This window comes from Lepisma saccharinum, chromosome 28 (genome assembly GCF_977018435.1).
Source record: "Lepisma saccharinum chromosome 28, izLepSacc3.1, whole genome shotgun sequence".
Taxonomy (NCBI): domain Eukaryota; kingdom Metazoa; phylum Arthropoda; class Insecta; order Zygentoma; family Lepismatidae; genus Lepisma; species Lepisma saccharinum.
The window spans coordinates 23,429,677-23,447,730 of record NC_139256.1 but is presented as its reverse complement, the minus strand read 5'-3'; the positions used below and the strand labels follow the sequence as shown (position 1 = coordinate 23,447,730).

The following is an 18,054-nucleotide window of genomic DNA, read 5'->3' as shown; positions in this document are numbered from 1 at the left end:
CTGCAGTTCCAGCCATTCCAGCAGCGTGTACTGCTTCGCTCTGCCCCGCTATGCGCGGCCTTGCTCCAAAGATACGCGGAACAGATTATAGGCCTACATCATAGTGTGATTGAGAATGGCAGCCTAAGTCACAAAGCAAGAAGGAACTTGCCCTGTCCGTGCTTATAGTCTCTGGAACCTCCCCACGGTCTTGATCACCTCCAGCTCTGTTCTGATCTAATCTGACCCTTTCCCGTGCCCTTTTGTTCTGTCTGTATTCCGCTATCACACCTCACTCACCCCGACAGTGACCGGACATTTACCTTTGAAATTTCGTTCTCATCATCTTTGAGTTCCTGCACCGGCAGACATTCCACGTAGGCTTGACAAAGACTTGAACTCGGCTCTTTAGCATACCGTGTCAGTTAAAAAACAGCGAAATAGGCGAAATCAGGGATCAACGGCACGGTATGCATTTTTCGCTGAAATTTCTGCGCTGTACAATTGCATGAAGTGGTTCATGAACATTCCACTTATACGAGGGTTGTGGCATAAGTCATGGCAACTATGTTATTTTCGTGAGAATGCAGGACAGGCACGAAAATCCAAAATATACAAACGGAAAGAGCAGTGTTCAGTTGTTGTTTTAAAACCTACAGCTTAAAGTTAAATCCGAACCACTATGTGCGTCCACCAGGTATCAAACCCTTGATTACAAGGCGACGACGCTACCACTACGCCATCGGGGAGCTCTTGGAATGGGCAGTGTATTGTAATATGGAATGTATGAACAATGCAGATCGTGTGTATCAGGTGTAGGATAGGTAAAGAAGCAAAAGATCCTTAAAGATAACAAAATAAATTTACTATATGTGCGTGAGCGTGCTTTCGAATTTGAAATAACGATTGTCCAGTTTCGTCGAGTGTAGTATGAAAATACTTTGTCGAAAATTGAAACTCGTGTAGATAGATAATTACTCGAAGCGAGTCTTTATGTTGTTGTGTAACCTAATATTCTGAAAGAAAGCTCAGAATATACTTAGTTTATACTGAGTTTCCTACACCGGCCGCTAGATGGTTCTGTCAAAATGAGTAGAAGAAGCATACGTTTTTGTACAACGAATAATGGTACGTTTGATTGTAATCATAGGGAAAAATTGTTCTTTAACACTCTTCGAAAGATATGGAACATTAAAGCTACAAATTAAAGAAGAAAAAGCAATCCAGTGAATAAAAATGAATCTCCCATGAGCAACCTTTTTGATTCTGGAGATCGGTTAGTTCGTATGAACTTTCTAGCCTGATCATTACCAGTGCGTAGTTAGAGATCGGTTAGTTCATTGAACTCTCCAGCCTAATTATTGCCTATTTTTGTGGGAGCAGGAAAAGGTTTATTATCCATTTTGCCTTGACTCAACAGGTCACTAGGTACCGTGGCTTGCCGCGAGTTGATAGCTTCCTGGAGATGAGGCCTTGCTCGAAAAGGTTTATTATCCAAAAACGGTTAGTTCATGTGAACTTTCTATTCTGAATGTGTATTTTGAGATCAGTTGGTTTCTACAAACTATCCACCCTAGCTAAAAGTAGCCACATTATAACAAGTAATTATGAATAAATTATTTAACAAATCGTTTGGTAAGACTAAATTATTTGGTTTTCCTAAACAAATGGGCTACATTTTGTTAGATTTACCAAAATAATATTTGGTTTTGGTAACCAAAATATTGTTTACGACAAACAAATAGAACTTGACCAAATCTTTTGGTACTGGTGAACAATTGTTTGGTTGATGCCTATTTAAACAAACGATTTCTTCACCACTACCATTTTTTTGGTTAATCCAAACAAACATTTTTCTCTGTGCATGACTTATGCGACAGCTCTCGTATAGATATATTGGTATGTGTTTTCCGAAAGCTTATTTCGCTTTTCTGTCTCATGAGGATAATCCAGGATGAATAATAATTACATTAAATTGATGAAGGGTAGGGTAAAATCCTACCGGGATTCGAACCTGGAACCTTCGATGACGAGAATCGTGGGTTTACAACTAACGTTTGTTAGTTAAACCTATTAAGGAACCATCTCCGTTGTCCCTATACATACAATTAAATTTACGAAGACCCTTTTATAAATTGATACAGCATGTTGTGATTTGTACTTATCAACTGAATAATCATTTATGTTTGCTCATTGGCTTTGAGGGGCCAGAATCGAACTTTAACTCCAACTTGGGGGCGGAGAAGAACCAAAAAGTTTTATCCCATAAAAATAGCGTCCAGGACTAATTTTACTAACGAAATCATAAGACTTACTTCTTACTTCGCTCCTCAAGGCCCAGGAGGTTAATAAAATTAACATTATCTCGTAAAAAAAAAAAAACTGGACTTGGCTGTTGCCAGATTGCTCCCATAATGTTACGTCTAGGTATGTGTTTGCTTAATTTAAAATTGTGCATGAAACACCATGAAAGGAATCACGACACCAATAAAAAAAATTATATTTTTTACCCAAGATATAGCACACACACACACACACACACATATACATATGTGTGTGTGTGTATAAGGTGTGTGTGTGTGTGTGCAATAGTGTTTTGAATTAGTGCCGTCGTGTCTGTACTTTATTTCAAACAATAGGTGGCGCCAGAAACTATAATCTGATTATGAGTTTGTAGTGCGGAATTTATGAAAAGGGGTGCGTTGTTTATATAATTAGTAAATATACATTTATATGTGTTTTTCCATGTATACATGCAGATAATTATTATCATAATTTGTTGTTATCTATTGCATTATATACTAATAAAACTATGTAAATATAGATAAATAAGTTAATTAAGGAAACAATAGACGACATTATATATTTCTAGGAAGGATAAGAGGAAACAAAATTTCGCGAGTTTTGACTAGTTTAAAATTAATTAGTTTTGACCAATAGTAGTTTTAAAACGATAGTTATATTAAAACGCAGCTTATGGCTTTGTTTGGAAGAATTATAGTTACAAGTAACAATTGCTTGTTTTGTGGGATTCTGACTGTAAATAGCTATTAATAAAAGTAATTATAACAGAGTTGCAATAACAGTAACATCATCAGCCGTTTATTTTCAGCTGCTTTACAGCACTTAAATCGTTACTTTAGAATTTGCAACGGTGAGGGGAGCTGGCAACTCTATTTACAACTGAATCTTCTCTGGATGCTAAGGTGAAAGGAATTCCGTGGAATCGCTTAAGGTAAGAAATCTGGGCAGTGTTGAATACCAAGTCTGCGCTTTATCAAAATTCCTTATTTCAAATTGCGCGAAAGTTTCACTGTTTTGGATGGATTCCTGCATAGATTTGGAACGTAGTAGTCCAGCTAGAAAAGAAGGCATTGTCTAGGAAATACAGGGTGAGACAAAAGTCCGGCACCACCCTTCTAATTTGAAAACGACTTGCCGGAGGGCGATGAAATTTCGGATATGGGTAATTGTGGTGGGCACACCAGTGTGTATCATGGCGGCCATCTTGAAAGCCACCATCTTGGAATTTGATCTTGAAATAGAAGAGGAAGATATGGGCGCAAAGTGGAATTAATGCCACTACATGCAAAATACCGTGGCTGGTACACGAATCAAAACCATTCAAGCTGATTCCTTGTTCCAACATTTTGTATTTGTTGTAATAATACAAATGTAATAAATATATTCTCTACCAGGAACATAAAAAACACATGTATGTCTTCACATATTTTTTAATTTATTACAATTAATTAGCATTAATTGTATGTAATTTCTTTGCAATATTATTTCAACCGAAGTAACTGCAAAAGTAACAGTTACTTCTCAATTTTAAAAAGTAACTGAGTTACTTTCTAAAATGAGTAACTGTAACAGTTACTATTTGAAGCAAGTAACTATGACTGTAACCCAGTTACATTTAAAATGGTAACTTTCCGAACATTGGTTTATCGTGACTGCATTACACTTTAGACAAGTCTATAGCAACCAGAAATGGAGGAGCAGACGATATTATTACAATCTGTACTAATTATACCTACTTATTCACATACATGTATTATTCTTCATATTGTACAAGGATTACAGCAACTCCATCTATCGCACATGCTTCAAAAAGCAATTTAGAGGGCTACTTTAAGCAAATAATAATATTTTTGAAAAGGAATTTTATGTTTATTTTTCTAAAAAGTAAGCATACAAAATATCATACAAAAAAACATGGAGAAACAAAATGCCGTGCTGCTTCCTTCCTTGAGTTTCTTATTTGTTTTCTTGCAGGCATCTGTAAATAGAATGTATAATCTTTAATGAACTTTACAAACATATACATATTTTCATACCTAACCTTAATCAGATGATACATTGTACTCCGAAAATAGAGCAGGTCTATTTTAACAACATCGTTGAAATATAGATGGAACTATAAACTGCATATATTACACAAGCACATCTTGTTTCAGTTAATTTTACGCTACGAATTTTATTGTTTCTATAAATAGCATTAATACTATTTCCCTATACTGAAAGTATTATTTTGAAATACGCGCAATTATATTTGTACTAATAATATATAATCCGTGAACTCGTTAAGATAACATTCAGCTTTATTAAGTTAAATTATTTCAAACATATAGAAATTAACAGACGCAATTATTTACTTCTTGGAGTATTTAGAAGTTATTAATATAGGTAGTAATTTAGTGTTTGAAACATTTTAATATTAGGCATATCGAAGCATTAAAGAAACTATTCAGGTTTATGTACTTACCATAAGGACTAGAGAATGAATTCCAGGTGTTTACTTTTACTCAGACACTTCTGCCCAAATTATAACCCCTTCCGAATCCGTGTGGAAAAGCAGGCGAACCTAATCTGCCCTCAATCTCATTACTTTCATGCACCTTGTAACCTTGATTGCTTTCGCTTCCTAAGAATCCACCATTACCAGCTTGCCCTTGTCCAGAAGAAAATCCGGAATTTTCACTGCCAATGCTGTATCCGTGTGCTCCACTGCTTCCAGAACTTCCACCTACATTACTTCCAATTCCTCCAGCAGTTACACTTAAACCTGCAGAACTGGCAGTTCCAGAACTGCCTGAAAAGCCTCCGTGAAGACCTCCAAAATGTCCAGATATGCCTCCAAAACCATGGTACTGTATGGAGCTTCCAGACGAACCCTCATTGTTTCCGGAGACAGCAAATCCTTGTGATCCGCCTCTAACTCCTTCTAATCCTAGACCACCAGCTTGACCTCCAATTCCTCCGGCGCCTCCATCAAAGCCACCGGAACCTCCTGCAGATCCTCCTAGGCCACCAGACTGTCCTCCAATTCCTCCATCAAAGCCACCGGAACCGGAACCTCCTGCAGATCCTCCTAGACCACCGAAACCGGAACCTCCTAGGCCACCAGACTGTCCTCCAATTCCTCCTGCACCTCCGTCAAAGCCACCGAAACCGGAACCTCCTAGGCCACCAGCCTGTCCTCCAATTCCTACTATTCCTCCTCCTGCGTCTGCATCAAAGCCAGCGGAACCTCCTGCAGATCCTCCTAGACCACCAGACTGTCCTCCAATTCCACCTGCGCCTCCATCAAAGCCACCAAAACCGGAACTTCCTGAAGATCCTCCAAGACCACCAGACTGTTCTCCAATTCCTCCATCAAAGCCACCAAAACCGGAACCTCCTGCAGATCCTCCTAGGCCACCAGACTGTCCTCCAATTCCTCCTGCACCTCCGTCAAAGCCACCGAAACCGGAACCTCCTAGGCCACCAGCCTGTCCTCCAATTCCTACTATTCCTCCTCCTGCGTCTGCATCAAAGCCACCGGAACCTCCTGCAGATCCTCCTAGACCACCAGACTGTCCTCCAATTCCACCTGCGCCTCCATCAAAGCCACCAAAACCGGAACTTCCTGAAGATCCTCCAAGACCACCAGACTGTCCTCCAATTCCTCCATCAAAGCCACCAAAACCGGAACCTCCTGCAGATCCTCCTAGGCCACCAGACTGTCCTCCAATTCCTCCTGCGCCTCCATCAAAGCCACCGGAACCTCCTGCAGATCCTCCTAGGCCACCAGACTGTCCTCCAATTCCTCCTGCGCCTCCATCAAAGCCACCGGAACCTCCTGCAGATCCTCCTAGACCACCAGACTGTCCTCCAATTCCTCCTGCGCCTCCATCAAAGCCACCAAAACCGGAACTTCCTGAAGATCCTCCAAGACCACCAGACTGTCCTCCAATTCCTCCATCAAAGCCACCAAAACCGGAACCTCCTGCAGATCCTCCTAGGCCACCAGACTGTCCTCCAATTCCTCCTGCGCCTCCATCAAAGCCACCGGAACCTCCTGCAGATCCTCCTAGGCCACCAGACTGTCCTCCAATTCCTCCTGCGCCTCCATCAAAGCCACCGGAACCTCCTGCAGATCCTCCTAGACCACCAGACTGTCCTCCAATTCTTCCTGCGCCTCCATCAAAGCCACCAAAACCGGAACTTCCTGAAGATCCTCCAGGACCACTAGACTGACCTCCAATTCCTCCATCAAAGCCACCGGAACGGAAACCTCCTGCAGATCCTCCTAGGCCACCAGACTGTACTCCAATTCCTCCATCAAAGCCACCGGAACCTCCTGAAGATCCTCCAAGGCCACCAGACTGTCCTCCAATTCCTCCTGCGCCTCCATCAAAGCCACCGAAACCGGAACTTCCTGAAGATCCTCCAAGACCACCAGACTGTCCTCCAATTCCTCCATCAAAGCCACCGGAACCTCCTGCAGATCCTCCTAGGCTACCGAAACCGGAACCTCCTAGGGCGCCAGACTGTCCTCCTGTTCCTCCATCAAAGCCACCGAAACCGGTTCCTCCTGAAGATCCTCCAAATCCACCATTGAATCCTCCGTAACTCTTGGTATGATAAGCGATTACATGTACCGCAATAGGTTCATGCTCTTCTTTGTGAATAGAGACAGACTTCGGAACATAAACAGGGTAAGGTTTGTGAACAGGATAGTGAACAGGATATTTTACAGGAACAGGAATCTTCTTCACGACATGATATGGAACCTCCTTGACGACATGAACAGGATAGGGCTTTTCAACCGGAACCGGAACATGTTTCTCTACAGGAAATGGGATCGTTTTGGGTACGGGTACTGGTACGTGCTTCTCTATAGGAACAGGTATATTCTTGTGGACTGGATAAGGTATTTTCTGTATGATGGTGTGGTAGTGCTTCTCGTAGCCCTTGAATTCTCCGCCACCTTGCGTAGAGCCTGGTCCACCATTTCCAAGGCTAAGTCCTCGCTTATCAACCTTCGACTCCTCTTCTGGCTTATCCTCTGCTCTGGCAATAAGAGCCAGTGCCAAGATTATTGCATACACCTTGAATCGAAATAATAACATCGCATAAGTTATAAATAAAACCAACATGAATAAGTAATTTAGAGTGTGGATCTACTGTGTGATCTTCTTCATACAAATATAAGCAGAATGCGATAAGAATGATTCAAATTTTTTAAGACATCGTTATCTTAAGAGTATTATTGTAAAAGGGTAGCATATAGTAATTTTCTTAAGAGTATTTAAAATGAAAGTATGAACAATAGAAACTTACAGTCATAGATGTGCTGTAGACTATAAGTTTACGTCTATATACGTTGTCTACGCGTAGATTACATTGGGTTGTAGTTTTCATAGACTACGTAGACAATCTAAAGTGCATTAAAATTAATTTTCAAGGGTTTCATGAAGGGAAAGTGACATTTTCAACTGTATTGGTTCCTAACGAAATGAAAAGAATCCTATTTACAACAAAACTTCTAACATCAACTATAGAGGAAGATAAATAGTATGCAAAAAACAACAATAGATGGCAGTCGTGAGGCAAGAGTGGTCTTTTCCCATAAAACACTATAATATTTCCTATCTTAGGTTTCTTCCTAGGTGAGAAATTGTTCGAATTTGGAAGAAAGAGTATGAAAAGTTCTCCTCACGCATTACTAACTGATACGCAGTATAATTTTGTTTTACTTTCACGCCGCCCCTTGCTAAGTTATCACCTTTCGCCATGTTGTTTACATAGATTACGTAATCTACGTGTATAAAATAGTCTACGTGTACAATGTAGACTATCGTTGTTTACGCGTAGACGCACATCACTGCTTACAGTACTTTACTTTCAAGCCAACCAATAAAAACAATGTTAGAGAAAGAGTCTTTCCTCAAGAAATACACCTTAATGTAATTGAGGGTCACAACAAATTGAAATGTAGTAGTATAATAAGAAAAATATGTATAAATGTTCATTGTTAAGAACGTGTTCTATATAAAATAGGATGTAAAACCCACAGGAAAATATTTACCTAACTTTTCATTATCTTAAAACTTGTATTTACCGCACAAAAACAATAGCAATTATTTGTTATTATTTAGAATAAACATATATAAATTAATGAAAGCCGAGGTGTTCCAGTTAGTAGGCCATCTGACTGCCACATTGGAAACACGGGATTGATTCACGGATTCGGAATTGTAAGGGATGTGTCTTTCTGAAGGCAGCCAAACATAATATTATTTTGCAGACTAACGAGGTTATGGTGCCTGGACCTGCAGTCAGGATAATCCCCTGTCGTGTTTATGGGACATTGTCCATCTGTTTGCCATTGTCCATGCATTCATCTCATCGCATCAGCATTCATCCTCATCGTCGCGATTAACCAGAATAAAAGTGTCGTAAAATAACTGAATTCAATCAATCAATCCGAGGATTGGTGGGAATTTCCCAAGCAATTTCCCTGCATGGAAAGGCTGTAGGGTTCACCAAGCCTCTTATAAATGGATGCAGGAGCGCGGTGCTGATCACATAACCTCCACAAGAGGGAGGGCGATATTGTGTCCCACATTCACATACCACCATATGGTGAGGTTTCCCGGAAGTATTGCAGTTCACAGAAGGTGTATGTATGTCTATTAAGTTAATGTAGATCCTTCTACACCATGAATAAATTATTTGGGACGTGCATATTTCTTTCACATTACCGTTACCACTGCATAAACTTACCACATGTTTCATGGCGATCAGTTCAAGAGGAGCACGGGTAAGCAGAGGCGATTGCAAGTGGACTGACTGCTGGAAGGAGCCATTGTCCACTTTATATAGGTGAGATATGGAATTGACTTTCATTGTTGCTAAGATCCCATGCTTTCCTGCACGGGCCACTGCCTTTCATCGTATCAGTGAGCATCACTCCCTTGGTGACTGGTCGTGTGTGTGAGCATGGAGGCAATATGTTTTTGTGCTTGCCTTTCATTTCATTATCAGATTATTGCTAGATTAGAAAAAAATGGAGGAAGCTAATCTGGCCTTTCTTCAGAAAGGAATTTATTCCTCTTGGTTCTTCAGAGCATATACTCCACTGGATGTAACTTATATGAGCCACGTAATCATGCTCTTCGATCTAAGATTTTATGTACAAATGCATACAGATTATGCCGCCTGAGTGGCTGGGCACTTTGATTCGAGATAAACTTCACAGAAAGAACAGTTATTTCCGGCCTGAGGCCTGGGGAATTCAATATACACGGGGCTGATGACTTAAAATTTTCAGAGATCTGAAAGATTAGAGATTATTGTTCCTCCCTCTAAACTTACTTACAATATAAACATTATTACAAGTAATACATAATTACTTTATTAATTTCACATCTTGAAGAGTAAAAGTTTCTAAATTTGTGTTTCCTTTAATTTCGGATATGGCGCTCATGCAACGTTCAATATATTTAACTACACAATTCAATGTCTTTGATATCTATTATAATACACTATGAAATTGGCAATTTTTAATAATATCCAACAACATTCTCTGTCATAATTTCCATTTGTTTACTTTTAATTGCTGCAGTGACTTTACATTATGTTACTTCATATAAAATAAAATGAAACATTTTGTGTAAATAAAACATTAAAATGCTGACCAAGACAAACTTTTATAGTATTAAAAATATACATAAAAACGTAACCTTTCAACCCTCTAACAGTGTCTTCTTCAGACGAATATTCACAATAAATTGACAACCTGAATTCTTAGAAGTTGGCAACCTGAATTCTTAGGAGTTGGCAACCTGAATTCTTAGAAGTTTGCAACCTGAATTCTTAGAAGTTGGCAACATGAATTCTTAGGAGATGGCAACCTGAATTCTTAGAAGTTGGCAACCTGAATTCTTAGGAGTTGGCAACCTGAATTCTTAGAAGTTGGCAACGTGAATTCTTAGGAGTTGGCAACCTGAATTCTTAGAAGTTGGCAACCTGAATTCTTAGGAGTTGGCAACCTGAATTCTTAGAAGTTGGCAACCTGAATTCTTAGGAGTTGGCAACCTGAATTCTTAGAAGTTGGCAACCTGAATTCTTAGAAGTTGGCAACCTGAATTCTTAGGAGTTGGCAACCTGAATTCTTAGAAGACCCTGTTAGAAGGTGGAAACGTTACGTTTTTATGTATAATTTTTATACTACAAAAGTTTCCCTTGGTCAGCATTTGATTGTTTTATTAACATGGAAACAAGGCTTAACAGTGTTATTTTTATGTAAACTTGTAGGACCAACACCCACTGACTTTTTCTGTAGTTTGAGTATTTATGTTATATGTGTGTTTATGTTTTAACAGTATTTTTTACCTTTCTTACAATGCATATGTATTTTCTGTACTCTCCTTTTCTTCTTTGTGTTTTCACTTTCTTTGGTATTTTAAGGTTTTTAGTTTTTAATGTTTCTCAGTTAGCTATTATAATCAATTTGTAAAATGTAAAGTATAGATGGTTAAGGGGAGGAAAAGGCTTGTGCCTTAACTTCGCCATCCAAAATAAGAAATAAATAAAATATCACTTCATGGCTTCACTCTATTATTAAACGAAGTGCCTATGAATTATCTTTCATTGAAATATTTGGAAATCATTTTTATGTAGTACTTTTTTTTAGAATATGATTAAAATAATTTTGGATATTTCTAAGTGTGTAAGAAGTCAGGATAAGTAAGATTAGTTGGTTGATTGGAAGCACCATCATCTTATAAACTCTTAATAAACCGAATATAAACATTTTTTTTTAATCTGGTGCGGGACCCTCTGTAGCGCTGGGCCTAGGGCAAGAGCCCAAGTTGTGTCCTCCCTCGCCTGGGCCGGCTGCGCTTTTTCCAGTCAAGTTGTGAATGCGGGTTCATTTCTTGCTCTCTGATTGGCTGCTGGAAAGTTACTGTGCTCTGATCGTGAGAATATCTTATTTGCGCTGTAGGTTAGGTTAGATTAAACCGCGCTTCAGGCTAAGTTTGCAGCAGGTTTTATGTATCTTCCGTGTCAGTCTTGCCTCAACCGCCGAGCTGCTTACATCGCAGACACTGAGAAAATCCACATATCCACAGTATTGCCAACATCACAACACATCAAAACCCTCATGCATGTCAAGCGGAATATATTTGTGTTTCTTTTTGTCTCCTGAAACATAACATTTTAGAAGTACTTTCGGCGCATAAATTATTTAAAAAAATGTGTCATTACTTAATATAAATGCGAAATATCTTCGAAACATGAGAGTATTTTTCCCAGGGGGGCAAACAAGTCACATTTCCCCCAAAAGAGTGTAGTTCCCTAATAACATTGCTTAAATTTGAATTTATTGTGTTAATGCAATAATTAACACATATTATTGTGGCTAAAATGAAATTATATGTGTGAAATACATAAGTTTTGGTTGACTTTCATTTTCCAGGGAGGGAACGGCCCCCTTGCCCCCCCTTCCGGACGCCCATGAGCATGTGTGTATATTTCGAGCACGCAAAAATAAAAATAAACAAAGATATAAGTAAACAACGACAGGCTCTCTTGAATTTAATGACAAATTATTGTTTTTGGTTTATAAAAAAATACGTTTATGAAAACCTTTGTTACTGTAAGACACACGCACTTCAAGTTATACCAGCAAAAAAAAAAGTATGATTTGTTATTGTGGATATATACAATCAGGTGCATTGTCTGCTGCTATTATTCTGGTTACAATTTATGAATCACTTCACTAAACCAGGATTCAAATCTTGGTCTGTCCATTTCTTGCTAATCATCCATCCCTTTCCTTGCACGGAACAGTCAGTAAATATATGCGCCTTCAACAAAGACGTCATTGCCGTCAGTGGGTGAAACAATAAGCCTCCCCCTTCCCCTCTCCCTTTCTCGTCGGTTTCTTCAGCCCTGTCGGTGGTTTTGCATGGTGATATATATATATATATATATATATATATATATATATATATATATATATATATATATATATATATATATATATATATATATATATATATATATGTAAAAATCAATATAACGCCCACGCCCCTCCCAGAGTTAAAGCACGTCTGGTCCAAATAATAAACATGTTTCTTCTCACGGGGATATCTTTTAATACCGGGGACATTCTTTTGTAGTCAAACAACAAACAATCGTTTCCTCTTCCTAAACTCAAACCGCAAATCATTCAACACCCGGGATACAGTTCGGCAAATCACCTCACGCCCTGTTTTACTTTGATCTTGTTTCCGTAAGGAGGATTATGCATTTTAAACAACTTGCTTGATTTGAAGAGCTTTTCCCTTCGGATGAAGCCCACAATAACACTCGCTGAACAGGAGACCTTGCTTGATTCAGCCATTCTCGCCGCTGTATAGCACGATTATTAATCACAATAAACATAGGGTTAAAATAGTGGGATGTGCAACACTGGTATCACGGATTCCACGCGCTCTGCAAGGTATTCAGTCTTGCTCGACTCGCACTTGGGCTTCAGGGATTCTTCAGCTCAATACAAACTCCAGTTGGCGAATCTGCGGATCCAAGTTCGTCTGCACAGTGATTGCAACCGATCAAGTCCACACCTGCTAATGGATGTATTATTTTGTCTGTATTTTACAAATTAAATAACTGTTTTCTTGCAAGTATGCAGTTGTGTCGGAATAGAACCCGTCTCAGTGGAACTATCTTGCGCGCACGTTTGGATCCACATATGCGAAAACCTGCTGCAAGGTTAACCTGACGCTTGGCTTAGAAAGCAGCAAATCTGAAATTAGAAATAAGATATTCTCACAATCAGAGCACCGTAACTTTCCAACAGCCAATCAGAGAGCAAGAAATGAACCCGCATTCACGAGTTGACTGGAAAAAAAAATTCGCGGGCCGGCTCTGCTTGCAATTTTCTAATTAGTGTTTTCCTTGTACAGCTACCGATAGGTTCCGCTGCAATCTTCATGTCTCATTATGACACATTTTCTCATTGCCACTACATTGAAAGATTTGCAAAGGCAAAAACAAATAGTTCTATTCTATTTCCGTTGTAAGAATGAAGTCAATGTAAACAAGTTCACGCGCCTTGAGAGAAATTGTATTGGTTACTCCAATGCAGGTGTGCAGGAATCTTGTTCGTTAGGAATATAGTACGTGTGATAGTAGCTATAGCTGGTATGTCAATCTTTCGATCTTCTTTTGCATTTTCATTTGTCAATATTCGTAGTCCGTGGCGTTTTTGAATGAATGGAAGATATGATTTGATTTGCTTTGCTTTATTTTACTTCGCCTTTTGTGCCACTTTTGGCTAATTTGCGATGAGTGATGATGTGATAAAATTTAGGAATGGACACTCACAAACATCCATGCCAAGGCCAGGATTCGAACCAGGGACCCCTGTCGTCGTAGCGCGAAAGGAAGATATGACTACTGGTGATACGTTACTAGTGTGGTACACAATCATGTACTACCAGGTGTTTTGTCTGCAATTATGGAATATGGCCTCTGTGACGTCATAAATCCAAGATGGCTGCCGCTTAACATACTAACAAATGAAATCGATCATAACTCCTTTAAAAGTGTTTTTTGACAATTTTGTATCAAGACATTGCTTGTTCGAAATTGAAAAACGAAGAAAAAAGTTTCTTACAGTTTTATTCATATCTCGCAGTGTTATGGAGATATCTCCAGCGAAACTATTTCGTAACCTTTTTGCAAGAATTCTAAGCAATATTTTACACTTTCTTATTATGGCAAATGAAGGAATGACTGCATGTGACACGTTGCTAATGCCTGTAATTGTGATGGCGCATGGTTTGCGTGACGTCATTAATCCAAAATGGCTGTCGCTTCTGACATTAATCAAGAAAACCGATCATATCTTCTATAGGAGTGGTTTTAACCGTTTGTAATGTAAACTCGTTGGGTTTTTGCACAAAGGGAAGACGTGGAGTATGGGAGATGACTTCATTTACAGGCACGCAAAAATATATTAGCAGGTATTATGCTGAAAAATATGTCAGAAAACATAGACGACGTCAGAAATTCAAGCTGGCTGCCATGGCGGATCTGTAGGAAAAATATTGTCCATCCCCTCTTCTTGAGTGCTCTTATCATTTATTTCGCATTTGACTTCCGCCCTTCTTTTACGAGAAACATTTTTATTGTAAATTAATACAGTAATTTTCTTAAAAGGTTACAGTTAAGTTATAATGGTTTTCATTATTTAGGAAAAATCATGCCATCAATACAGTCACCATTTAGTGAAACCCCTAGACACATGAACTCAATCACTGACCTGTAAGCCAATGTTTTCACATTTATGTTCTTCCCCACCACATGGATACAGTTCAGTACATCCCAGGGACTGGCCTCGACATCTGCATGATACAGAACATTTCCTCTTTTTGCAAACGCAGCGAATCTGCTGTAAGAGTTTCTGGAGCATAAGGTAGTGTACGCATGGCACATACAATATTCTTGTTAGATGGGGCCCAATGTGAAATGATCCGCATGATCCAATGTAAATAACGCTGTGTGAATAACGCAAGTTTCATGAAAATCTGTCAACAGTATAACCAGAGAAGTTTTTAGACTGAGTGGCCGCCATCTTTGATGACGTCATAGTGGGCAAATGTAGCGGTGCTGGGTGTCTCCCAAGTCAATAATACTTGGGACATTGAAGATAGCTTTTGTCGTTCAGATAAATCGTCACAACATCCATGAATCTAAACCGTTATCTGTGCTCTAAGTTGCACAGAAGGGGAGCTATTTCAAGCACATGCTACTCGGAGGACTAGCAGTTCATTTGAAACCCAGTTCGTTTATATAAAATTTCTTTGAAAAAGTTGAGCTAGAGAAGGTGTTGTTACATAGCATTCAGATCCAGTTTATAAAGATTTTTCAAACCATAAGTGTTTTAACATTATAAATATGTTCGTGTCTCACCCTGTCAAATGCTTGCGCATAATGTAGTAGAGCATTTGCATGTGAAATCAACCAATGAAAAGGCACTTTTCAAACTCACATATTTTGATTCATTTGAAATTTGCCATACTAGGAAATTATGCAAAGTTGCAGATCCATATCTTTTGTATTTCTGAAATTACAGTGTTGCAAACTGTGCGATTTTGACCATTTTTTCTCAACATCTTGTTAACTTTAAATTGCAATATTTCGGCAATCAGAAAACCTATAGGAGTAATTCGGACGGCGTTGGAAAGGTCTTGAAGGGCTCTTTCACATAGCATGCCTATGTCAGGGTAAAATAACAATTTAAGACGGTGTATCAAAAACGGCTCCTTTAATTTTATTCAAAAATATACGTCATACATACACTATTACTCAATAACTGTACAAAATTTGAAAATGGGACGCCAATGGGATCCAGTGTTATGTTACATTTAGGGTAGGTTAGGGTAGGGTAGAGTAGGTTAGGTAATATATAACATATTCTTATAGACAAATTCCTGATATTAAATAGAAAAAGTCTAACAAAAATTAAATACAATATTGTTTGAATTAACGTACATGAATCGAATGTTTAATTTCGCAGTTATTATACAGGCTGATTCAAAAGTCCGTTCCCATAGGTAATTCCGTTATTATTGTACAGAGCGAAAAATGGAAAGAGGGGGAAGTTGTTGCTTGAATTTTCAACATATCGTACACCGTTTAGGCTGTACACTAAAAACAAATTAAATGTTTCTGCTAAAGTAAAAAAATGTGAATGTGTGACACGTGCAGTGACATTCAGCCTGATTCTCATTTATGTTTTTTTTTTATACTTTTCTAGAGTTCTGGGGAAAGGAGGGGTGTGGGCGTCACATGTTTAGGTTTTTAATTCTTGTTTATTTTGGCTGTTATCGTCGTAAATTCTTAATTTACCCTGTACTGTATGGTATTGAGATGAAATGCAGTATTCAGGGCCAAGCATGTGGCATTTTCGGCTACCAATGAAGCTCATACCAGTGTACAGCCTGAACGGTGCATGATACGTTGAAAATTTGAGCAATTAACATTGAAATTCAACTATTACAAATTAATATCAAATGAATAAAAAATTTAAGGTTGAGGACTTTGTTGATTTCGCATGGAATGGCCCAGTGACTGAACCGTTGCTGCAGCCGAGCTGTCTTGGTGCATAAGTAATTACAGGTTGAAAAGCAAATGGTGTAGTGAAGCATTACAGGCAAATTGAGTGTTAACAATAAGCCTGTCAATTTATTCACTAAGGCGTATAGTAACACAGCTAGAGTGGGATTATTTCCGTAACATCTCTGGCTGTCTTGCGTTGACAGCTTGGAAGCGAGTCTTAATTCCGGAATCCACCAATCAACGAGCGCGCCGTTGACGTCATCTCAAAGGAGCGCTTATCGCTAACCCTGTTGCTCACGCTCTAGGCTGTTGGTAGGCTCGCTAGTTTGACACTCTCAATAAGCTGGAGATGTTACGAGAATAACTTGACGATACTTATTAATTTTAAACCACTGATTAGAATAGTAATGGATCCAAAGTCTGTGAATAATTCTTTGGAAATAAGAATAGTACTATAGTTCCTGTTCGACTACACCAGTGGTCCTCAACCCACGACCCCATGGCTTTAATTTAACAGGCAGGTAAAGTTCGTAATAGTTAATTTGCTTTCTTTCTATACAAAATTACATAAAATACCGTTGCATTATATCCTGTGCTGCAGTTACTAACTGCAATTCAGAACTTGACCGTGTTCTTTGCAATAGTTATCCCTGCCCAGTGGCGGTAATTTGGGGGTGCGAGGGGCCAGTTCCCCCCCACTTTTCGCAACTTTTGTCCCCACCCTATGCTAAATTATATCTACAGTGGGAAATGTGTCTTTACCCCCTCCAGTTTTGGCAACTTGCCCTCCTCCCCCCTCGGTTTCATCAGAAAATAATAAAGCAAGTGAATGTATATTGAACTAACTATTTGCAATGGTAGCACCATAGGCCCGACTGTGTGGGGGCAAGGCACTTTCTGCACCCCCCCTCCCAAATTCACGTAGAAGAACATATTTTATATATATTTTCACACATAAAATTGTATGCCAACCTTGGTAATTAATGGTAATTATCCAAATAACAACTTTAAACAACTATTAAAAATCACCATTCTAATCAGTATATCAAAATTTACCTCTCCCCCAAAGTTTATCTTAAGTTGGTGCCACTGGGTACCACTGCCTCTTTGAATGTAACTGGAACATTCTGGGCGGTCACTCACTAATAAAACGTGAAAATAACCTGCTATAGGAAACACATTGATAGACAAGATTGACCACGGGACCCGTTTATAACAATGCGACGATGTTACTACTACATCATATGGGAACCATATGTATATCTATATATCTGTGTATATAATCTGTAGTCAAGAGATCCGGGGTTCGATACCCTGCAGAGTCTCGTAGAGGTTCGAATCTCACTTTAAACTGTAGGTCCAGTCCCAATTAGCCTTTCTGTTCACAAAGTGGACTTAAAACAACAACAATGTATAAGCGTCCCTCTCCCCCTCCCCCCTCTCTGTCTCTCTTCTCCCCCCTCTCTGTCTCTCTTCTGTATGCGTGCATACAAAATCGTCTAGGGTTTCCACATTAGTGTATTTTTCCTTTGTGGCATTGTCAAAAAATTCAAGATTAAAATATTGCGACAAAGGTATTTACAATTTTAAATAAAAAATAAATAAGGTCAATTATATTGTAAACAATGTATATATTTAATATAGAAAACCATTAAAAATAAAATAAAA

General features: G+C 38.8%; 1 protein-coding gene across 1 annotated transcript; it reads right to left on the bottom strand.

The window, feature by feature from the left end:
• Positions 1-4,196: 4,196 nt before the first annotated feature.
• LOC145980682 (uncharacterized) lies at positions 4,197-9,085 on the bottom strand. Its single transcript, XM_083113739.1, has 3 exons — positions 9,034-9,085; positions 4,748-7,355; positions 4,197-4,261 (listed from the first exon to the last, which is right to left on the bottom strand). The coding sequence occupies exons 1-2, from the start codon at positions 9,043-9,045 to the stop codon at positions 4,788-4,790; spliced, it is 2,580 nt and encodes an 859-aa protein (XP_082969865.1). The 5' UTR covers positions 9,046-9,085; the 3' UTR covers positions 4,197-4,261; positions 4,748-4,787.
• Between the last annotated feature and the right edge of the window lie 8,969 nt (positions 9,086-18,054).